We start from the raw sequence: 25,072 nt of genomic DNA, 5'->3' as shown, positions 1-25,072 counted from the left end.
GGAAAACGGGGGAAAATCAGGATAGACAGGAAAGCAATCCAGGCTCTGTGGCAAGGATTTGTTAGAAGTAACGTGTTAGACTCTCTTCAATCACTATACATCCCTTCTACAGTATATCAGTTCAAATGGACAGTTGTCATTTCCATCTCATGCATAACATGCGGAGGATATTTTTGCCCTTTTGGTTCTTTGACACTTCTAATAAATCGTAGGCTTTCTCTCTCCAGGTCGAGTATTCCATCATGGTGCCAAAACAGGTGTGTCATATTCTTGGCGAGACGTGTCCTCCTCCTGTCCACTGAGCAGTCCGTCCTCTACAAGCTGCGTCCTTGTCCGCCTGTGTCACTCCGCACCGGGACTGATGTGATCTGACTGACAATAGCGGTCTGGCTGTCTGGTGCTATCTTATAATCCTGCTTTACAAGAGTCCCTCCTAGTTGCTAAAAATACAGATAGCCTAGCATTGGGGAAAAGGAATGATATGAGCCAAAAACAGGAGGTAACATTTGTTGTTGATAGTAGAAACCAGCATGAGTCTGTTCACCATTTTTATTTCAGCTGTTTGGCAAACACTGAACAACCAAATTTTAAATTTTTCATGGCTACCTGTACATAAAAGTGGCCTCCTATATGAGATGTCGTCAAGTTTATGCTGGTAATATCCATAGTTCAAATTAGATAAACAGTTATGTAGTATTTTTTTTTACCGAAACCTTTAAAAGCAAAAACAAATCTGATACACAATCTAGAAAAAGAAGTGCATCATTAAGATGTCTACATGGAAGTGATTTTTAACGGACACATTTCACACATTTTTAGAAATGGCAAGGATGTTTAAAAACAAGTTTTCAGTGTTCATTGTCATTATGTTGTACATTCTTTGAATGTCTTCGATAATTAGGGGGTCATTTAAATATCTATGGAAGTGTTTTCATCTTGTCCTTCATTTGCATCAGTAGTAATTGCTAGCAATTTATGTCTACTGGCTTTTGTCTTTTGGCATTTGCTCTACTTGTGGATATGTACACATTCTTTAATAAATCAAACCCCTGTCATTTTGCTATCGACCACAAAATCAAATCAAACAGGCAGTCTGAAGAATCTGGATCAAACCGTCACAACGTTTTCACTTTCAATAGAACAGAAAAATAACATTACTTTGTTTAAGCCATTTAAAAACACTTTTTTGTAAATTCTTTATGTTGTTGCTGTTACAGATAGTTTGCTATTCCTCAAGAAAAATACTGTTTAAGATAACATTATGCACTTTGCAATCAAAATATAATCACACAATAGTCATATCTGTAACCACATGATTAAAGAACCGTACCCCATCACATTTTTATAAATCATAGCTACACTGGATAATGCTGACAGGCCTCAGTCACCAGATACTAACAAATACTCTTAAAAACATTACAGACAATATGTTACAAGCTAACGGCAGCATACTGTAATAGAGTGTACACTTTATGTATCATATGTACAAAATGTTCTTTTAGAGGCCACAAACCACCATAACAATCAAATAAATCTACAAAACTGATCTATATATCTAGTACCGGACATGTAGAAGTGAAATTGTTACTTTCCTCTGGCTGATATGTCTTTGTCCTTTGAGGATACTCTGACAATATGTTATGGGATTTTTAAATGACTTCAAATATTTAATATTCCATTCAGTGTGTCTATGAAATGTGTTAGTTGTCCCTTGTGACATATTATAGATCAGCACTTCTATACAACACTTAGTTTTCCTTTTGTTGAACTAAAGCAGGTTAATTGGCTGGACAAATCCAAGCACATGTTATGCAGAGGACAATCCGCTTTATCTCCAAAAGACTGTTCAGCACATTGGCAGTCCGTTCAGTCAAATGTGCACTGATTGCAACACATTCCAAAAGAAGTGAATTTATTCACATGTTTATCAGATCACAGGGTTTAACTCTGAAAAAATGAGTGTTCCTCAGCATGAATCTGATTCTTGAAGTCACCAAATTGCTCCCACAAGGCATGGAAGGCAAACAAGCTGATATCACAGCAACAGATTCAGCGGGTCTGTTTTCAGCAACAGTCAACATGGACTCCTCAGATATAATCCACCGTTCGTCTATGATTTCAGCACTCTTACTGCGCTGTGACGCTCATTTCCATTTCAAGAAAAAATGCAGGTGGCAAACTTTGGCAAATGTTTAAATCAAAATGAGTTGAATCACTTCTCGAGAGAAGAGTGTTGATCCGTAGTCCTTAGATCCTACAAAAGCTGGGAACCTTCCAGCCGTAATGGTATTGGTGTTAAAGCAAAGCCTAGTGCGAGGAGCATACTTAAGGGGTGTAAGCCGGTGAGGTCAGCTGCTGAGCTTCTGGCAATGGCGTTTGAGTCATTAGACTCATCCAGTTGATGGTTCTGAGGGGAAAAAAACATAGCTTTAGTGTTTCATTGAGTGGGAAGATGACATTTTGAAATGTATACTTTTTCAACAAGAATCTGAGATTTAAAGGATCACAATATGTGTAGCATAGAAAATATATGATATAGATATAGATGGCCTTGAAAGTCAGGTCAAAAATATTCTTTTATCTACATTGCACATTTTCAATTTGTGCATAAAGAAACCTGAGTGGAAACGCTGGCAAAAGGTTTTTACATATAAGATTGAAAAGTGAAGATGGAGAAGATAGTGTGGCGACAGATTCATCTATGTTTCTGCATTTGTCAGCTGTTAAGTATCAAGAAATTGCAGGACAGAAATGCTGTAAAGATATAATTAGCAGTATTGACAACTTTCCATTACAGACTTTGTCTACTGAAGAGCATTTACTAGTTTCTTTTTTGACTGTAATATGTTGAGCTCAGTGCATATTTTTTATTCTTTAATAATGATATTGAAAGCATCCATATAAAATATTTTATATAATGTCTTAATAATATCAGATCTTTTTTTTAACTTTTAATATCAATATCTTTACGGGCCTCACAAATCTGTTGTTCAGGCTCTAGAGTGAAACAGTTCTTACCACACATTGAGCAGTATCCACTGTTAGATTTGACACCAGTTTTTGGGCCTGAAAGGAAGAAAATAAGGCATAGAAACATTAACATTAATTTATTTCTTTTGTAAGATTATTTTTTGGCATGTTTTGCCTTTATTAGACAGATGACAGTGTAGAGGCAGACTGGAAATGGGGTAGAGAGAGAGAGAGAGGGGGGTATGACATGCAACAAAGGTCCTAAGGTTGGAATCAAACCTGGTTATATGGCATACATGTGCCGTAACCATGGTGTAAAAATGGTATGAAATATACAGCAGACATTATCATTCATTTCCGTGTAGCGGAATGAATAAACGGTCTTTGTCTGGAAGTTGAACTGTGGCTAAAGGAAGGGCATCGTGTTCAAAGTAAAAACAAGGTCGAGCAAAATCATTACTGCATCGAGCCAAACTCCCACTGCCACAGTTGTGCATCAAAAAACACACAACAATAAGATTTATGATAATACTTTCAGAGCCCACCAATTCCCATAGTTTAGACCTACATGGACCTCTTTGTATAATCCTCCGCCTCGAGCAAGACGTGTAAGATTTGAGTGTGTGTGTGTGTTTGTGTAAAAGTTTTTCTGTGTGAGATTCCGTTTGTGCCAGCTCAAGGTTATGACAGTTCAATACACTTAAAAACTTTTCTTCCAAACCTTTTCAGCCACACATAAAAATACCCACAAACAAACAAAATACACACTCAGAGATACAGAGATGGAGTACAGGAAATGATAAAGTGACTCTATGGTGGTTTGGGAACATAATAAACACTCCACGCATTGGTTCTTAAGTAGAACGAATTCTGTGAACCAGGATTCTGGAGAAGAGTGATTAATTGCTCTATAGGAGGTCTTTCCTCCTGGAGGATGGTTTTACCGGCGATAAATCATATTATCGCTATTAAAAGCCAATATGATAGATTGTTTCCCTTAAAGTGTGTGATATGATCTCATTTAAAAATATAGCCCCATAGTATTTATCAGAAGAGAATAGCAGAGGTCTGAAGTGTGTTAGTGAGGCCAAACCGGTCCAAAGGAGCATGGAGTAAAAGTACATTTAAGCAGAACATGCCATTTATGATGTAAATGTCAGCACATTAAATAGATTTTCTACAATTGCAATTGATATTTCAAAACTAATTACCATATGCATGTCATTATCTGACTGCTATAAACATTTCTGGTAGCACATTGGAATTTTTTTGGAAACAAAGTCTCGGAAATTTGTGTTCTCATGCATGTGGTTGGACACATGTTGAATTAATGAGTCAGATCTAAGAAAAATTACAGTGAAAAACTATGACTATTAGGGGTGGTGGAAAAATCAATACAGCATTTTGCGCAATATATCTTATTGCAGTACTCATATAGCACATCGCAAAATGTTTAAAATGGTAGTAAGATCGCATCGGGACCTAAATATCATGATAATATTGTATAGTGGTGATTCCCACCACTCACGACTACCTTTCGTAAATGACATAACAATGTCACCACATGGTCAATTTAGTAGTTGGCTGTTTTGGAGCATTCGATCGTATCACACGATCTTCCTCAGCAAGATGGAGTTTGCTCAGTGACTGAAAATTTCATTTTTTTTCTGAGCGTTTGAAGGATTTCTCATCCATGTTGGCTTCAAATTCAAGATTAAAAGTTCATTCTTCACCGGGAAACAGTAGTTGAAAAAACTCTCAATGGAAATGAAAAATGTGGAGATTTTACACATTTTACAATGCAGGTCAACTGTGCAAACTTCATCCGCAGCTATTAAATGGAGATTGTTTCGTCAACTACGGTTTCCAAGGTTAAAAATGAACTTTTGATCTCTGCTTTGTAAAGCTTACATTTTTGAGTTGAGTCACTGTCAGAGCAACTCAGTCCTCTCGGAATTATGCTCAGTTATTTTCACTAAGTGTGTGTCCAATGCCAGCAGTCAGCATTGACATTTACATTATTTAACCATGAGCAGCTATAGTTGTTAGAAAAGCTAACATGGATTTAAGTAAACATAAACCTCCATCTGGGTGACAAAATGTGGTACATCCTTACAATGATACTGTGTCCCTGTGCACACACACACAGACAACACTACCCCTCTGGGCCATTTTCTGACGTTACTGTGGCAACCAATTAGCTTTGACATGACAGCTTTGGAAACTCTGACTCCACACTGACGTCTCATCTTTCTGCCCAGGAGGGGGGATTCTGTGCATGCCATCGTAAAACCGTCGCTGATCCATCAAGGTGACAGAGCCAGCCTGTCTGACACTCAGACAGAAGCTCTGAATAGATCTCTACCTGATATTTAGGTCTCAATTTAGATTCAGGCACTTTCTCTCTGAAGTTTTGAGAGGTTTTCTGATGGCTTCAAAATTTGTACAGGGATGAAAAGCCTGGAAACTAATCAAAACATTTGTTGTGGTACGTAAGGATTTCATGTTTGTTCTTTTATTTTCCCCTCAAAAACGGCACAGCAGTGTGTTTTCTTTTAGAATAAACAAGCGGCACAGCCACTAACTGCGACTGCATTGAGATAAGTAGTTATGATAATTGAAAGTAATTACCTTGCAATGTAGCTGTACCCTTTTGTTTCAGCAAGGAATTCCTTATAAGTTTCACCGTTAATGAAATCAGTGGAGGTATATGCTGGCAGAAAGCTCCAAATAATAGAGCTACCCAATTTGATTTTAACACTGAAAAGTTTATATTGTCTAAACTTTGGCATGCAGTCAAATAAAATGTACTGCTGAGTGGACGAGATGGTGGCATCAACATGTTGCTTGTTCCTTTGGATTTGTTTGTGCTTTCTCTTGAGGTATGTTTGAGCCATAATGGAGTAAAATGAAAAATACATTAAACAATTAAGATAAATGCAACTTGATTTTTTTCAACCCTTCTCTCAGATCTCACAGAGACAGATTTAATTGGTGACTTTTTTTTTAGAGCCACAACAATTAATAAATTAGTTCAATCAAAAAGTCCTCTGATTTCAGCTCCTTAAACGTGAATATCTTCTGGTTTCTTAACTCCTCTATGACGGTAAACTGAATATCTTTGAGATGTAGACAAAACAAGACATTTGACAACGTCATATTGGGCTGTGGGAAACACTGATCAACATTTTTCACCATTTTCTGACAATTTATAAACCAAACAACTAATCGATTAATCAAGAAAATAATCAACAGATTAATCAACAATGAAAATAATCATTAGTTGCAGCCCTAAACTTTTTAATATTATCAAAAACTATGCAGTGATTTAAGCTCCACTTCTCTCTCTATACTATTATTTATTTTGAAATATAACATCAGTGTTGTAAGTCAGAAAAAAAGATGCAGCCTATATTCAAACACAGAAACTCTACTTTTAAACTCTACTTCACCTGTAAGGTCCCACAGATGTGATATAATGAGTTGTCATCAAGATCCAGTTTGGTCATGTCTGTCAGTGCATCCAGTCCGTTATTGGTTCGGTCTTTACCCCTCCGAGTGATGCTAGGCTCTAGCACAGTAGGCTGAATGGGCGGTTGGGGTTGCCAAACTCCAACATCAGTACCATTGCCAAATGCCTGGATGGCATTACCTGTAAGAATATATAAGTATTCATTAGTGGCATTCTTGATCCTTTACAAAATCTATATTTGTCTAAGCATTATATAATTAAATTGTATGGATAAATAAACATCCAATGTCATTACCTTGATTCAGTTGTAGGATGTTAAAATTACATGTTGGCTAATATAAGCATTATCCAGATTGCCCTCTGAGCCACGTTTTTAATATTACAGTCAGCACATCTAACAAGTTCGCAGAGCTCTTACGTCCTCGCCTTGAAAATAAGAGCAAGTGGCATGGCCCAAAACATTTTGTTCATGTCCAACTAAAAGCTGCTTATAATTGATACTTTAGATAATTGTGTAGGAGAAGAAATTACTTAACCTTTCTCAAGAGGTTTTTTAAAAGCAGTGTCTGCCTATAATGGCTATGATTCACAAAGATGAACTTCATAACTGCCTGAAATAAGAAAAGCTTCTAAAACAATTTACGTAATGTAATTTTCTCATCATTAATTTGACATTTAATCGAAGATACCTTTTTTTCCATGAGCAAAATAAAATGTGGGCGAAAACTCCTTGTATTATCTAGTCTTAATCACAATAAAAAAAACGATTGGGCATGAATTATTGTCAAAGCCATTTAGGACACTGCCATTCAACTAAAATTGCTCTGTTGTTATACTTTCATGACTTGGAGTTTGAATGTGGAAATGCCAGACTGCCACTCATACTCACATACAGTATGAGTGAAAAAAACAAATAAATGTTGTTGCTTATACAACAGTCAAAGTAACAAAAATTGTATATGAAGGAAGATAGACCATCACATAATCCAGATTCTAGTCATTATCTCCTCTATCTAATAGTCAATTTAGCCTTATGCAGTGAAGAATAGTGCAAGGTAGGAAGGAAATTTGAATGTCTGCAGTACGGGAACTCACGTAGGCATCGATTGGTGGTGAAAAGCTCAGCAAATCTATCACAGTCTGGCTTGCTGTTCCCGCTGCTGCCGCAGTCACACCATGGTGACAGGCTAATACCAAGTGATCGCATGTAATTGGGTGTCATCACCGTACCTGCAGCATAAAAGAGAAGAAAACCATTGTTAGTCATCGTAACTGTAGTCCCACTGTCATAGTTGTCAAACAGGACTCTTTTGGCTTCACACTGACATTTGAATGTTCAGGTCAGCCAATGACAACATCTACAGAACTTGCAGTGAATTGCAGGGTAGCACATTGTAGAGTTGTGTTATGATGCATAACTATAATTCTATTTTACAAAGGCTTCAACCTTTTAAATAGTGTTACTGGCGATATGGATGGAACCCATCAACTCTGCCCTCTACCGCCTTGACGCTGACAACAACCTGCTGCATCATGTTGTTTGTTGTTGCTTACCATCTATTGGGAGTCAACAGTTGTGACCAAAACTGGCACACATTGTACTTCAATGGCAGAAAGTCATCTTGATGGAACAATACCGATAGGGCTTTGGGTGTCGGCGGATATCGAGTACCGATCCGATACCAGTGTTTAATCAATAAGCTGTATGCCTCGCTGTGTGGAAGTGACTGGGATCATTCTTTTATGTGTAAGGCAACATCAAGTTTGACTTAAACTTTGCTTTCATAACTTTATAAAACTAAATGTGACAAAGAAATACAGATATTTGATCCGGTATTGGTGCATCCCTACTTATTAGCTGTACAAGTACATGCAGATATCTGTGTGCAGAGACAGAGAAGAGTGGTTAAACCAGGGGACCTCATTAGAGGGTGTAACATGTGTGAAGTAGAATATGAATGGTGTAGATTAAAATGCCTGTTGAGTTTCCAATTGGTCACTGTTGCCCTTCATTCAAATCTCATTACTAAAACTCAACATGTTTCGTTTCTACATAATGAAACCTGCTGATGGGAGAAAGACTGAATAAAAGGAATTGAGCACTACACAGCGCTATAATAAACTGTGCCATCATGTAGATCCTATATATTTGGGGTTTATCAACTGTGATCTCAGCTGTCGGCCTGCCTAGTTGATCTGGTGCCATAATCTCCACTGGGGAGAATAAATTAAGATAAGGCTTGCTTAGTTAACATCTGTAAATGAACTGATACACAGCTTGCGGGTTAGCATACACGCCTACAATGAAGCAGTGCCACTGCAATAATGCAATAATAAAATGGCATAGTATGTTTAGCGATAATGGTGGGGTTCATGGTTTGCGTTTTCTGTTCATTCATATCTGCATCATAGATGTACTTTTAGCTTTAAAGCTTATATTCTGTTCAACTGTGCAGCATATTTAATGGGTTTCTGTTATCTTTTGGTTTAGGAAAAACAAAAAATCTGATTAAAGCTATATGCTTCACTTCTAATCACACTGCTTATAAAGAAAAAAAATAGAAACAAGTTTGATAGATAAAGACTGACAAATAATGTAGATTTAAAAAAAACTGCCTTGCAGCAAGTTCATCTGTATAGATTTCACAGATTGTTGAGCAACAACACAAGCACAAAGCAAATCGTAAGAAATACCATTAGTAGCCCAACTTTAGATCCAGTTACCAGTCTAGCTTTATAATTTATCTAGCAAATTCTGAAGCCAATTTAAAAATGCCTCAGAGAGAGAACTTACCAATAAGACCCGAGTAAGACAGCAAACAGTCAGCATAGCTCTCCCTCAGACAGCCGGATATGGAGTGAGCTTCTGGCTGACAGTTGCTGATGAAGTCTGCCAGCCTTGACCTGAAAACAATAGAGATACAAATTATAAATGCTAATTCCCTGATGCTGTTATAAGATATCAAGCTTATACTCGGCTAAGTACTTTGTCAAATTTATAAGCAATGGTTCAATAATTTATAGTAAAAACAAACACTAGTATGTAAGTACATTATACTGCATATTTGGAAAAAAAGATGAAGTCTATTAAGAGCCTTCTTACCTGCAGATGTAGTTTGTCTTGCATGTGTTCTGAAGAGACAGACAGTTAGGTTTGTCTTTATCCTCATAGGAGCAGATGGGTACAATTGTTTGTCGTCGGCGTTCTGCACATGCCGTCTGATCCCCCGTTGGACAGGCGCAAAACAGCATCCCATAGCTGTATTTACTTGGGACCTTTATTTTGGAAAGAAAAGAAAAAAAGTTGTTATTGATATTTGCAAAACTTTCCACTTCCTTGCCGTCTTAAAAAAACATCTTCAACTTCCGATGCAGCTTCCGACTGTACTAGAGTAGTGGAGTAACTTACCTTACCCAGTTTATAAATACCTTGTAGTTATATAGTGACAAAAATGTGAACATAGAGACTTCAGATCCACTAAGGCTTTTAGTGGAGTTGTTATGATAAGTTACTGAGACTTTTACCGAGAGATTCAAGGTCGCCTTAATGTGAAATTGCACTTAAAATAGCATTTTTTCCTTTGACATTTTACATCTGGTTTGATGTTGATTTGACAAAAAAAAAGCTGCAAATAGCTCTCAGAATTAACATGCTTAATTACCTTGTCAAAGAACTGTCGTAGGGCCTTGTGGCACTTGCGCTTGTTGCAGACCTCCGAAGCAGACACCCTGCTAGTACAGGGGTTGATGTAAGCCGAGCGGTATTTCTTACACGTGTCATTCAGGTTACAGGCCTTGGCAGCGTTCAGACAGTTGTTCTCTTTTGTAGATGCAGGCTCAACTAAGAGAGAGGAGACATTTCCTCATGTAAGAATTATTGCTTTCTTACACAGGTTACATTGCTGTTTACGCATCATAAATGATTAGCGCTTCAACATGAGCATGGTCGTCGTGAGTGAATTAGATGAGAGGATACAGTGCAGGCAAGAGATGGAGAAAAATGTAGAGAGATATTTGAGAGTTAATTGAAGTGGAAAACAGAAAGAAAGGCATAATGAGGAAATATTGTCCTGCAGTGCAATTTCTTATAGGAATGTTACCTTCATTATCCTCATTTTCCACCATCAATTTTCACTATGTAATACAGTTCCCTTACCTCTTACCTGTGTCCCTGACAGTTTAATTACATTGCACCATCTCCACCCACAGTTCTAAGGAAGTTTCTAAGTATCTCTCAGTGTGCATTGGAAAATACACTCTTGTGTAGATAAAATAAAATATATTGTGTCACTATGGACATGAATTATCCAAATGATGGGAAGTGGACTATCCATCTTAAAGCAGGCTGTTCTCATACACGGTTTGTAGCTTTCACTATGAAAAGTAATGCACTGTAATATGTATATATACCACAAAATCAATTGTGGACTAGGAAGTATAAAGAGCGACAAACGCTGCATTGTGAGGAGGTTGGGGTGGATGGGTAGGTCAAAAAACACAGGACTTTCAACCAGGAGGCCGCCGTTTATACCCTGTGTGAAACCAGAAGCCTGTCACGTAACTTCCGTACTTAAGTTACACCACTTCCGAAGTTATTTTAACCCAAACCACAATCTTTTCTTAAACCTAAATAAGTAGTTTTGGAGCCTAAACCTTACCAAGTTGTTTCCTGTGAAGATGGAAGTTTATTTTGAAAAAACTGTATGCCTGTAACGAGCGGAAATTGTAGACATTCGTAGGAAAACGCACAGAAAATGAGGAATACGTTGCAGTTTAGAGTCAAAGACGAAGCAAATCTTTACACAATATCCCAAAATTGGCTTATACTAGAATTGCATCATTTACTGTACGCCTGTTCTAAACTGAAAAAAGGTTGGTGTATGAGAGCTGTGGGTGAACTCAGTCATGCTTGTATTTGCAAACACAACATTATATAAATAAAGACATCTTTTACAGGGGGTTTCATTATGAATTATTACACCAATTTGTTGCTCCAGTTGCTCCGTTTGTTACAATTGCTTTGTTACACGTTTGAACTCAAATTCTCAGGCTAAATGGTGTACTTCAGGTTGTTATCAGATCTCAGACCTCATTAGGTCTGGCATTTATGATCAAACCACTGTGTGTTGCAACAGAAAGCCACAGTTAGACCACACTGTGACCTCTCATTTCTCTGGAATAGACAAAAGCTCAAACCCTTAATAATCAGAGCATTACCAAAAAGTATGATGTTCATCTCATCAGATCTTATGCGTGTAATTCAAGGTGATTTTGATGTCCTCAGCCTTACAGAAATCACAGCAATGTACGCCGTGAAAATACAAACACCTGCTCAGATGCAGTGCATTTTCCCCCGCTTTGAGTTACGTAAACCATCTTTGCTTCCATCCCAGTATGCCTGTCCTTCCATCACAGCACAGCAAAAGCACTCTATGGGCAACATAATGACTCTCACATCAAATTTTTCTTATTTGTTGGTATAAAGTCCTTCCTGCTCGACTGAGTTCTGCACAGCAACACACTGTATCCTCAGCCTCGATATGGAAGAATGAATTCTGTAATTCTGCCTTTTGAGGTGGAATCGAAGCTCACTGCACTCTTTCATGCACCACAGAATGAGCCATGATTAAATCTGAATACATTCTTGAACCTCGGGTTAATCACACATTACAAAACCCATTACTTACATCTGACAAGTGCCTAGAGATGTGGGCTGCGATCCTTTAGTGACTGTTTGTAGCTCTAGGGCCATAGGTGTGACAGTCCTACCTCAATTACAGTTACCAAGAGCAAAATGCTTACCTTTAGTTGTATCAAAAACACACTTTTTAAAATAGTTCTTACTCTTGGATTAGAATATGTGAGTGTGCATGTAGTAGACGGCCAGAGCTAAGTGTGAGTAAGAAGGTTGAAGGTGAACAGTAGGTCACTATATGACTCCATATAGACGCAACACCCCACGGCAGGAAAAAACCTTTTCTATCAGGAGCATTTTTTGCATTTAATAAGCTCATTTTGGGGTCACGTTTTCTCTGTTTCTGGAGTATATTCTATGTTTCACTGTCTCTGAGACCACATTCAAGTTCATGGGAGAATCATGATATTGTTGATATAGCAAAGTTCAACAACTACTTTATTCAAATCTCCCACAAGAGTACAAGAAGAGCAGCACCATGTTGAAGAGTATATTATTATATGTTATAGTTATTAGTTGTCTGTGCTGCTTGCACTATGATTGTAACCATTAGAAATCAGTCTTGTTTCTGTATTCTTATTACTGTCTTAATGTATTTATTGTCATATTTCTCTATAAAATGCAGAGATAAATGCCATTTTTAAATTGATCTCTAAGAAAAAAGCTCATCAACTTCAAAAATGATTCTTATTATTCTAGTTTCTTGTATCATTAGTCTATTGACCTTGAAGCACTGCCAAGCATACCAAGCTGCAATCCTATATGTCCGCCTGAAATACATATCTTGTTAAAAGAGCTACCGGCTTAAGAAAAAACAAATCTCACTCAGCCTTCTTAAGTTGCACCCCCTGAGCAAAACCACCATGTTGCCATTGATGCAGACCAAATAAGAAGCCGGTGTAGCAAACACTGGAATCTGACCCTATGACCTCTAATAGGTTGATACAAAAGACCTTTTGAAAGACCGCCAGCCAGGTAGGGTTCAATATGAATCTCAAAGAAGAGGTTAATTATGTTGTCCTGGGGGGCTGCGTTCACAATAGTGAACGCAAGAATATGAGAGCCAAACTTGTATATTGCACAGCTGCCAAGACGTCCTTTTAATGTTTGTAATGCCCTCAATTATGAAGTTTAGCAGTACATCATTTTTCATATGTAATTACATCTGGCCTCTACAGCACTGTGTATATATTGGAAAACTGCTGGTAGACAAAATCAAAAGTTAAACCTGCAGTAGGCAGAATGTTTTTGGCATCATTGGGCAATAAATCCATAATAACCTTTCAGCATATTGTAATTCAAGTGTTCTGAGAGAAAACTAGACTTCTGCACCTCCTCATGGCTCTGTCTTCAGGCTTTAAAAACTGTAGCTCATGACGGGAGACTTTGGCCAATCACAAGTTATTTCATAGAGAGAGCGTTCCTATTGAGCGTTCCTATTGGCTGTGCACCGGCTGGTGGGTGGTGCTTGGTATTTTCTCAACTGATCTTAACATGGTTGCCGGGTCACAAACTTTCTCATTTTACAGCTAAACAGTACACTATAAGATGTTTCTGAAAACATTTTATGCAAGAAATAGGCATTAAAGTAACAGAATATTGATTCATATTTGATCAGCGCTGCCTAGTTTTTATCGTTTGATCAGAGTTTTTTGATTGACAGCTGCTCAGAGACGGCATAGCTCCAGCTCGGCTCTGATTGGTTGTTTTCCTCCGGTCTGTGAAATCTTGCAGATGCCATTAGGAGCACCGGAGGACACTGGCTGTATTTAATATCAGTTAGTTGATTCATTGTTTGATCTATAAACTGTCAAAAAATACTAACAAAATGGCCATCGCACAAAGACTTTGATGTAACTACAATCACCCTAGCAAACAACATGATGCTAAAGAAACGCCAGAACATGACTGCATGGTTTACAGCATCCAGGGATCAGATTGTGTAATCCCAATATTTCTTTTTGCTTATGTCTATAGATGCAGGCTTAGATGGATTAACCATCTCTTTGCACAGGAAACATGGAATAAAGAGCACTAACAGAATTTCCTGTAGGGGCGGTGAGATCAGAAGCAGTAGAGCTGGTCCTTACTGTAAACCTCCTTTCTCTATAGGGTCTAATTCCAGTGTAGCAGTGTGGAGCCTACTTTTTCTTCGTTCTCTGAATGTAATTCAAGAATATGGATAGGAACATGTGGTCATGGAATTGCCCTTTTTCATCTGTGTCTGACAAAATCCTCTTATATACCGTATATCCATGGAACACAGATTATCGTAATACAGAGTATTAGAGTGTGACCATCAGACCAAATGTCAAGAGCCAGCTGAGTGCATGGAGATCTCGAGGCAACGTGCATTTAAAAAGTGGATTAGCCCACTGCACAGGGTCAGTTCTCGGTCAATGAAGCTGGCCAGCATTGTTGGGGCATACCACTGAGAACAAAGTTGGTAGTAGTAGTAGTAGTAGTATTGTAGACTTGAATTCTGTTAATAAAAACATTCTGATATTGATTAATTTTTAAATTGCATTGTCCTTTGACAGTTCTGTTTGTAACAGTTTTAAGAGGGTTGAGTTAAGCATTCACTAAAATTATTATCGTTATAATGCAGTTATAATATTATTAGTCTTACATTCCCTTTCTGAAGCATTGTCTCCAAGTATCAACAAACTACCTTTTTATGCAGATGATGCCTATTTTTTTATGGCACACAGTGAGGTGAGTTTATTTTCTCAGAGGTGAAATATGAATGACAACTTTTTTTGCACCTGAGTCCAGTCATATTGCAGCCAAAAGTGTGTATATTATGTATATTTAACACATAATGTTTACACAAAATATCTAAACCTGTCCTGATGCTACAGTTTATTTTATTTCCTGCAAAATTCCCTATCTCGAAGACTGATAACATAACTGAATTGCAGACTCAGAGTCTCTATATGCTGTCTAGATTAATGGTCTAAAATCCTCCTTCACAATGTGTCACTGTTTTATTTAATTTAATTATTTAAATGTATCCCTTCACTTAGTGCCCTCTTCATCTCCCATAATGGAAAGAAAACAGCAGTGGTCAAGGCCCACTTCTTCATGGCACCCTGCCTTCTATCAGGCTTCCTGCCAGCATCACTAAATCCACGCCAGTGTCTCGGTATTTATGACCAGACCCAGGACCCATTTATTAAGTGCACCCATGGAATTAGCAAAATCTCCCTTAGTTTATACCGCATCAGCTATTCATTTTTCTTTTTTCGTTTAATCCTCCAGTCAGTCATTCATCCTGTATTCATTTAAACAGAAGTGTAATAGCCTCTGCATTGCTCATGTCTGCCATATTCAGTATGATTATGATATAAGATGAAGTTTAAGGATGTGGGAGGGGGAGCTGGAAGTATGAGCGCCAATCGCTGTAGTTGCACCTGCAGAAGTATGAGTCAGATATGTGGATCACTTTTGCCTTCTGTTTTTCAGAAAGTCAAGAATTATCCACTCAGATCAAAGGGTAATATTCAGTACGGCCGTTTAAAATTCTGTCGTACTGTCTCACTATCAGCAGTTGCCAAATAATATTACTATAGGGAACTTTCTCTCTCTTATTTTCTTCCTTCCCACTTTTAAGCATTAGCAGTTAAAACGATGAACCTGCATATTTATGCACGTTTATCAATCTGAGAGATGTAAGGGAAGCCTGAGGCACCGAGAGGATGTGTATGTCACTGTCAATGTATGGGAATGTGTGCACAGGGTGATTTGCATGTAGATGAGAGTCTCTATGCAGCAGAAATGCACACAGGAAGAATGATTAAGTGTTTGTACACATACGTGTTTGTGCGTGTGGGTGCAGGGTGCGGTTAACTCACATCAAATAATTTCATGCCTGACCGAAAACATCATCCGGTGTCACTTGCAGCCTACAGCGTTTTATTTATTTTCTTATCTGAAAGTCATGATTAGCCATTGCTCGCCTCGCCAGTGATTGCATATCCACTTGGGAGGCTAATATTTGCTCCACGACATTCTTGCCATGATTCATATGATCAACTATTATTTTTGATTTGCATGAAGTGGCCAAATTGTCAAAACACAGTAGCAAAGTAAGTGTCACGTATACAGGTACACCTCAACATTTGCAATTTCTTTTTTCATTCTAACACAAAGTCGCACAACGATGGCAGCGGGCTACCATGCAAGGTGCTGGCCTGATCTTGGGAGCAATTTGGGGTTCAGGGATGTCCAAGGACACTTCAACATGAGCGGAAAAGAAGGTGTTCTCAAGTGCAATTTTAATGCTGCCTAGTGTGATGGACATGAACTATTGACATGCAATTTTTCCAAATCTAAACAAGTTTCATCATGACATTTTTTTGTCATGTTGCCCTCTACAGTCACAACGACATTTTCTGTTGCGTCCTACACCTGCACACTCGTACAGTATAATGCAATACTGTAAATGCGGTGTGTCATGTTGCAGGTGGTCATTCAACATCTTAGTTTTTTTTGTTATTGTGTTGCACAGTTTCCCCTACAAGAGCGTCATGCACTGTTCAGATATCTCATGCTTTCTATTATGAAGAAGGCAATACTTCGAAATACAATATGCTTGCTAATAAATAGGATAAAGTTTGTTTCACTTCATGCCACCGAATGCTTAAGTTTTAATATTTGATTACACAGCATCTAAGTGAATTTCAAACTTCTAATCCACAACTTGTGTGTCTATTATTGGGTTTCGAGCTCCCTCTGGTTAACTCGGTTGGAATAAATTGTGTTATTCTGCGGTCACAGAGGGGCAGAACGAAAAACAAAGGAGAAGTGTGTGAAAGGAAATGCCTTCAGATGATTCGCTGATATGGCTGAAAGCAGTCTTGTGTAAAAAGGATCAGCAGATTAAAAGTGTTTCTATACTCTGATATTCAGCTGGAGCAGTTTGCTCATATATAGTTCACAGGCAGACCGGGGCCAGTGGCAGAGGACAAAGACTACTGAGGATTAATCTGTTGCTTCAGGCAACTAGACCCTCTGAATTATTCTGGAGATCTTTGCAACGGAAAATCATCAGGCCAGGCTTCGTCTCTTGTTCACCGACTGGATTCTCCGCAAGACTACTGATGAGCTTCGAGCGTAGACTGGGAGGAGAGGGGATAGGTACTGGGCTCAGTGGTTATGACACGGTACTAGTGCGATTACCTGAGAGTGGCTGTTTACATGTAAATTGAGGAACTGGCTGGAGGGCTTTTTGAAAACTTTTGAAGTTCATCCCTCTGAAACTGAAAACATTTATGCAGTTAATTAATAGTGCATAGCATCATAGGAACATGAGTGGTAGGAGTTTATTAATAGAAATATAGAGTATAAGAGGTGTGTCTGCATAGAGACATGTCTATATTCACAAGCACTGGATGCAAATGTAGTGATATATAGTGATTTCAACTGTTCTTTCATTTTCAAAGGGAAGCATTGAGAACATACTAAAAAGCAGAATGAAATGAGTTTATTCCCTTGCTCGTACAGTATGTGCTGCTCCAAAGATCCTCTTGGGTTGTGATCTGTTATTTATATACCACTGGTGTCAGACTTGTTGAGTGCAGAATCAGTTCATCTTGTCTCTAAAAAGCATCTTACATATAGAGTAATAAGTTGGGAATGTGATTGTACAAGATATGCCCTGCAGCAATCTTTCTTTTTCTTAGCTCTCGCTATGGGATTGCAAAGAAGCCTAACAGAGAAGCTGCACCTGAAGTTGTCTGTGGCTCAGTGGAATTTAGTAAAGACTTTGATTTCTCCTTGTTGATGGCCTCAGGTACCCCAAGTAAATTATATTTTTAAAGACATAAACACAATGTGTTGTACAGAAGCTGTTTTTCCTTTTGTTAAGGGCAGTTCTGTAGCTCCCATCGTTCCCTCAGTTTGCACAACAGCATTGTGTTACATCTCTGAAAGGCTTTTGTTCATCGATTTTTCTAAATGACGCAGCATTTCATTGCAGCTGTTCCTGGAGACTATATTCTAGCAGTTATTGGCTTGGATGTCACGCCTTTCAGTTTGAATTAATAGTGTTATAAATTCATCAGAAGAGAAGCTTTCTGCAGAAGCTGTAAATGTGACTCAACACTGGTAGCACTCAAAACAGAGAGGAGTCATACCAATTGTCCAGCATGAGTGGGAATCATAGACTGTATATAAGAAATGGACGTAGTCACTGTGACGTCACCCATTGGTTTGTGGACTGCCATTGTGAAGCCTTGAGTTCAGCATTTTGGTATCGCAATCTTGGGTTTTGGCCATCGCCATCTTTTTGGAACCAGAAGTGACAGTAGAGGGTGGCGCTAAGTACAACCGAACGCTGAATAAGACATTTTCATTGACCAAAATGGTTATAATTAACTTTCATGAACTGAAAAACACACTGTGAAAGGGTTAAAGTTCTAAGACGAAAACATGGACAACGCCATGTTAGCGACCTGTCAATCACTAGGTAGCCACACCCTAAAGCATCCCCCGCTTTATGGTCTATTTGACTCTAAATTGGACCATAATCTATTAAATGATCTTAATGATGTATTGAAGAAGTCTTGAATCTAGCGATTGAGACCATGAACTCATGTTTACAATGTTTCCTGAGGTAATAAATCAAGTGAGAAGAAGGCTCATTTTCTCATAGACTTCTATACAATCAGACTTCTTTTTGCAATGAAAGAATGCAAGTTAAAGGCACTTCCGCATCACTTTTCAGACCTGGAGGTTGCCCACTGGTGGGAAACTAATCAAGCTGTCTTTGTTTTTAGCCATACTATTGGCATATGTCTGTGGATAGTAATGTCAGTCTGTCGGTCAGTCAACCACTTTGGTTCAGACTAAAATATGTCAACAACTATTGGATGGATTGTCATGTTATTTGATACAGATATTTATGGTCCCTTGAGTGACTAATGACTTCAGCGATCCCCTAACTTTTTCTTTTCTTTTCTTGAAACTTGGTACAGACATTCATGCCCCCGGCAGGATAACTTGTAATCACTTTGGTGGTCTCCTGACTTTTCAGGTAAAAAATGCAATCTATCCAGTATTTTGATTTAATAGACAAAATAGCTGCAAAACTAATGACATTCCCATCAGCCTCAGCTGTACTGTGCTTGTGTGTTTAGTGCTCATTAGCAAATGTTAGCATGCTAAATTAAGATGGAGAACATGGTGAGCACACCTCTTTAACATCGGCATGTTAGCATCGTGATTGTGAGCATGTTATAGCTTATCGCTGTTTGCATTTAGAGCCAAACTCTGATTTGCAGCCTCACAGACTTAGAATCTTAGTAGACATAGACGTAGACATAGACTCTTAGTATTGTTGATTTCATATTGATGAATATTTATGTTTAGTAATGTGTACAATTAAAGCTATTAAATAACATCCAATTAAATTAAAAACAGGGAAGGGTTAAAGAAATCTGTAGGCAGTAGGTGCATCTGCTAATTTCATTTCTTGTTTTATAAAATATAATTTGCTGAAGCTTGTTTGGAATTAAAGGACTAAATGTATATAGTAATAAACATGGATTTTCATCCATTCAGAGTATCATAGCAGTTGACATATGGGATATAGTCTGGATCATTGTATGCTCTCCTGTGCATTATTTTTCACTGCCTGAGGCCCGGCTTAGTTGCGGACAGGAATGAGGTCACTTATGGCAAATGGATTCCTGATATCTAACCCATTAAGTGATTTATTTTTTCTTGGCGCCTTTGGCTGTTTACACACTGCTATACATTAAACTGGTTAAACTCAGGGCCAGCTATCTCTGCATCTTGATTAATGTTGCTCACATACTCACATACACATTGTGCGACTTCTTATAATAGCACTTAATAATGATAAAAAACACGAGTTAAACTGCCATGTCTTCCTTATTCTACGTCGCTGACTTTGATAGAAGAGCTCATTAGCAGCTCGGATTTCTGAATATATCTTAATCAAGATTAAAACATTTGTTCGGTAGGATCTGCTGTCTCATCTAAGCTATAGATCCAGCAAATGATTTTATTGTTAAAAATGACCTGAAGCTTCTTCTTGGCTTTTATTAATTACTGTTTTGTATTACTATATTCTCATTATCTGAAAGCCTCATGAATCCTTAACCACTTTTCCCATTTTCAGTTTTCTCGCAATTCCTCTTAGTCTCACGCGCTATTCCAGCACAGGGGAGAGAAATCCGAATTCCTATAAATTTTTCTTTACTCGCTGTTTGAAATACAGTTAGCCATTATGTCAGTGCATGTGGAGCAGAGCCACTTTGATACGCTAAGTGGATTCAATCACAGCGAGAGCCAGACAGAGAGAGGGAGCGCCAGAGAGAGGGAGAGAGAGAGAGAATCAAATGACCATTTTTTTTCACTGAAATGGTAGCTGGCCAGTGCAGCAGACGCCCTCCTCCAGCCAGAAAGCCCGACACCGAAGGGTGCCAGAGAGTGCTGCACTAGTCACACACACAGCTCTTGTTCTATCAGTGCCATTGAACGCAGACAGATGGTTAATTGCTCCTCTGTGTGTGTATGTGTGTCAGATCTAAATGGGCCTGCCTAGGTGTATGCTCCCCAAGTCCACCTGCACTCCATTGACATTTGAGGACATGTATGGCATTTAGATTCACAACAACACACAGCAAAGCATCACTTCTGTTCGTTTTTTTTAATAGCATTCAGCCCCTGAAAGCTCCTGGAGCTCAAACAACACAGACTTTACTCTAAAAGTATAATTAATTCAAAACTAGCACATAAATGCTACTTCCAGGATTAGTACTGTGACAGTGGAAAAACACGCAAACCCCCTCATCATTCCTTTGAGAGCTGAAAGTGAAATATACTAAATGACTCTGCTTTGTATACGGCGGGTCACAGTGGCAGATAAAAGCTTTTGTGATGGGTAATGGGCGTTGAAAGCTGCAGCCTGAAACCAGACGGCAATAGAAAAGAGTGGTTGTCAAATTGTGACAGATTTGGAGCGGTGATGTGGTGACTTAAGCGGGGTTTAAAGCACAACTGAGAGGTAATGGCTCTGTGTATGCAGTGACTTATTTCCACAATGTCCAAACTTAAAACGTGAGGAATGTCGACGACGTAAAAAAAGCAGCATCTTACCAGCTATGATGGGGGCCAGGCGGAAGATATCTGAGAGCCGGCTATTGACTGATTCGTACGGAGAGTACTCCAGCAAATCATTACCTGCATGGGGAGAAAATGACAGTCAGCAATGTGTGCTTGAAATGGTGTGTGTACGTTTATGTGAACATACTGTATGTGGCGTGTGTGGATGCTGTCTGATACTCTAACCTTATAGCCTGTCAATTATACTAAATGGGTCATATCTGTTAACTTACTCATAGTGACATTGCTTGTTTTGTAAACATTCATATTCTGTCATGTAATTACTCAATAGGTCTTACGAGGAAGGTTGACCTTACTTAGCTTTTTACACTGGTTTGGTGTATACAAGTACAATATGAGAATGTGTCTTACTGCAATTTGAATGATTTACAGGAAAAAGGAGGATTAATTCAACGTTATCATTGAGAGTAACTGTACATTGTACTTGCACTTTCCTTGTGTATTTCCCCTTTTTAAGCTACTTTGACTACATTTCAGATGCAAATATTGTACCTTTTACTCCACTGCATTTATCTGACCATTTCTTTGCAGTTTCAGATTTCACACTTTAAGCATACAGTGTGATGATCTATTAATCTACCTATACAAGTAATAAAATAGCTCCACTTTGAAATACTGCTTAATGCATAAGTGATAATTATCCATAAAATATATCATATAACAATGACAGGGAGCATTCTGCCTGCATAATACAGTTCTTTTTCTTTTGATTCTTACATTTTTACAATGACATTTCTGTACTTTTACTTAGGTAACATTTTCAATGCAGGACTTTTCCCTTATAAGGGAATATTTTTCCAAAGTAAAAGGAGAGTAACTGTACATTTACTCAACTACTTGAAATACAAATTTGAGGTATACTTGTACTTTCCTTGTGTATTTCCCCTTTTTAAGCTACTTTGACTACATTTCAGATGCAAATATTGTACCTTTTACTCCACTGTATTTATCTGTCCATTTCAGATTTCACACAGAAAGCATACAGTGTGATGATATTAATCTACATATAAAAGTAGTTAAATAGCTCCACTTTGAAATACTGCTTAATGCATAAGTGATAATTATCCATAAAATATCATATAACAATGACAGGGGCCATTCTGCCTGCATAATATGGTTCTTTTTCTTTTTGATTTTTGACATTTCTGTAGTTTTACTTAGTAACATTTTCAATGCAGGACTTTTCCTTATAAGGGGAATATTTTTCCAAAGTAAAAGGAGAGTAACTGTACATTTACTCAACTACTTGAAATACAAATTTGAGGTATACTTATACTTTCCTTGTGTATTTCCCCTTTTTAAGCTACTTTGACTACATTTCAGATGCAAATATTGTACCTTTTACTCCACTGCATTTATCTGACCATTTCAGATTTCACACAGAAAGCATACAGTGTGATGATATTGATCTACCTACAAGTAATAAAATAGCTCCACTTTGAAATACTGCTTAATACATAAGTGACAATTATCCATAAAATATCATATAACAATGACAGGGGCCATTCTGCCTGCATAATATGGTTCTTTTTCTTTTTGATTTTTGACATTTCTGTAGTTTTACTTAGTAACAATTTTCAATGCAGGACTTTTCCTTATAAGGGGAATATTTTTCCAAAGTAAAAGGAATCTGAACACTTCCACCACCATAAATAAACATACTTGTATAGTGAGCTTAAAATGATGATTGTCATACCCTGCAAACTCTGAAATATGCTCCAAAAGATCCTGAGGCAGTTCTTCTCCTTCTTCATGCCTCTCCTACACCTGCAGTTGTTGAGGTTGCTCTGCTTCATGGAGTCTATGGCGCTGCGACACTCTCCCTGCGCCTCCGAACCGGTGACCGCGCTGAAGTTGCTCTCCCTGCCGGCCACACACTGCCTCATGGTGCGGTACTTGGTGCTGCAGCTGTACTCCTTCAGACACTGTTCACTGGCCTTGACGCAGTCCAGACGGGCTGACCGAGAGGACGACGAGCTGCTGCCGTCAGCCTTCAAGGTGAACACCGAGTCTGGGAGTTTTAACAAGAAGAAAAGGAAGTCAGAAAAAGATGTGTTCCAGATGTGCAACAATGTATCCAACATTGTTCTATACAGCGCAACAGGCTAATTGGTCAAAACTTAAACAGGAATTCAAATTCCAGTATATAATGTATGTAGTATATAAACATAGAACTGAATTGAATAGATCAGCCCAGAGATTCTGCACAACAGAAACCATTTAGCTGCCAATATATGCCCTTAAATCTATAGAAAAAGACTTGCAATATATCAGTAGTTTGACCATGACCAGTGTAGAAGGAAACAATGAAACCCATTACTGTAATAGAAAACACAAAATGTGACAAATAAATACATATTGTAGATAAAAAAAATGTACTGAATTGTTATTTATTATTAGAATAATAAGTCGTACACCAGCAACTTGGTAAAATATCTTCAAAATTAACAGGAATTACAGTTCAAGTGTTAACCTTTCAGCAACAAATTGATCAAAACTTCAACAGGAATCAAAATTCCAGTATGTAATGTATGTAGTATATGAACATAGAGCTGAATTGAACAGATCAGCCATTTGAGTCGGTACCGACCCGATATCAGTATTGGTGTCTACCTATACTTGCAGCTTTGCCTTTGCAGTCCAGAGATTCTGCACAACAGAAACCATTTAGCTGCCAATATATGCCCTTAAATCTATAATATATCAGTAGTTTGAAGGAAACAATGAAACCCATTACTGTAATAGAAACCCTCATTAATGCATGAATTTCCTTTTTTCACTTCTGCTTGTTTGATTCCGTCGATATGGGACCAAATGGAGCTTGTCACAGACACTATAGGACCTTTTTGCACACAGATACACACTATACTGAGCATGCAGGACGTCTGAATGGATAGTGCTTTGCTTGAAGACACCTCTGCAGGGTTTCACACTGTATCTCACAGTGAAGTAACCAATCAAGTCAATTCACATTATTGTAATAGGAGAGTACTTTGTTGTATTTATTGCCAAAATAATACGCAAAGATAGCGCAGAGCATTATATAGAAACTTTCTGCAATAGTGCCAAATTAACATGGATGGATGTGCGTAATTACGCACAGCCACTGTTTGTTGCGCGTATTAGTAGTAGTTTTAATATATATATTATAGCCTAAACATATAAAAATTCAACAGATGAATGCGTCACTTACCCGGGAAGGACAATATCATGACTAAAGTTGTTAAAATCATTGCGCTTTTAGGATACTTTTGATTGCGTAAAAGAGGATTTTCTGAGTTTAAAAGCAATTTGTCACACATATCCGCTTTTCTTCGGGTTGTTGCACATGATGATGATGATGTGAGTTCAGGTGTTGTTGATGATGTATCCGGTTGTAGATCCAACAGTGACAATCCAAAAACTCTCGACCTGAGTGCAGCCAGCTAAAACCACATCGTGCGAACAAGTGAGACACACAGAGAGACCATTTCCACTCTCCACTCTGCTGCTCCCATCAACTCCTCTCTGCTCCGTCCGCGTTTTGGATCCGAAACTTTACGACCAAAAAGAGTCAGAAAATCATAGTAAAACTAATCAGCACCAACTAGATTTAAGGTGTTAATTTAACTTTAACTTCATCACTGCTTTGATCGGACTGTGTTTATTTGATACATCCTCCAAAAAAAGCTGGAAAAAAATCCATTCCGTTCCGCAGGTTGGAAAGACAAAAACAAGCCCCTGTTTGATCCAGACTGTCCTCCACTCTGATGACAAACTGAGACGCTCCTCGGGATGCAGTG

At 38.2% G+C, this 25,072-nt stretch overlaps 1 protein-coding gene across 1 annotated transcript; it reads right to left on the bottom strand.

The window, feature by feature from the left end:
• Positions 1 to 535: 535 nt before the first annotated feature.
• On the bottom strand, positions 536 to 25,051 carry gfra1b (gdnf family receptor alpha 1b). The gene is made up of 10 exons (XM_037753872.1): positions 24,484 to 25,051; positions 22,987 to 23,301; positions 21,264 to 21,347; positions 10,105 to 10,283; positions 9,546 to 9,718; positions 9,237 to 9,346; positions 7,538 to 7,672; positions 6,423 to 6,622; positions 3,019 to 3,066; positions 536 to 2,407 (listed from the first exon to the last, which is right to left on the bottom strand). Exons 1-10 carry the CDS (start codon positions 24,590 to 24,592, stop codon positions 2,255 to 2,257), a joined length of 1,506 nt encoding a protein of 501 aa, XP_037609800.1. The 5' UTR covers positions 24,593 to 25,051; the 3' UTR covers positions 536 to 2,254.
• Positions 25,052 to 25,072: the final 21 nt, after the last annotated feature.

This window comes from Sebastes umbrosus, chromosome 20 (genome assembly GCF_015220745.1).
Source record: "Sebastes umbrosus isolate fSebUmb1 chromosome 20, fSebUmb1.pri, whole genome shotgun sequence".
Classification (NCBI taxonomy): Eukaryota; Metazoa; Chordata; class Actinopteri; order Perciformes; family Sebastidae; genus Sebastes; species Sebastes umbrosus.
Note: the sequence above shows the minus strand (reverse complement) of the source record. Positions and strands in the feature narration are given on the sequence as shown.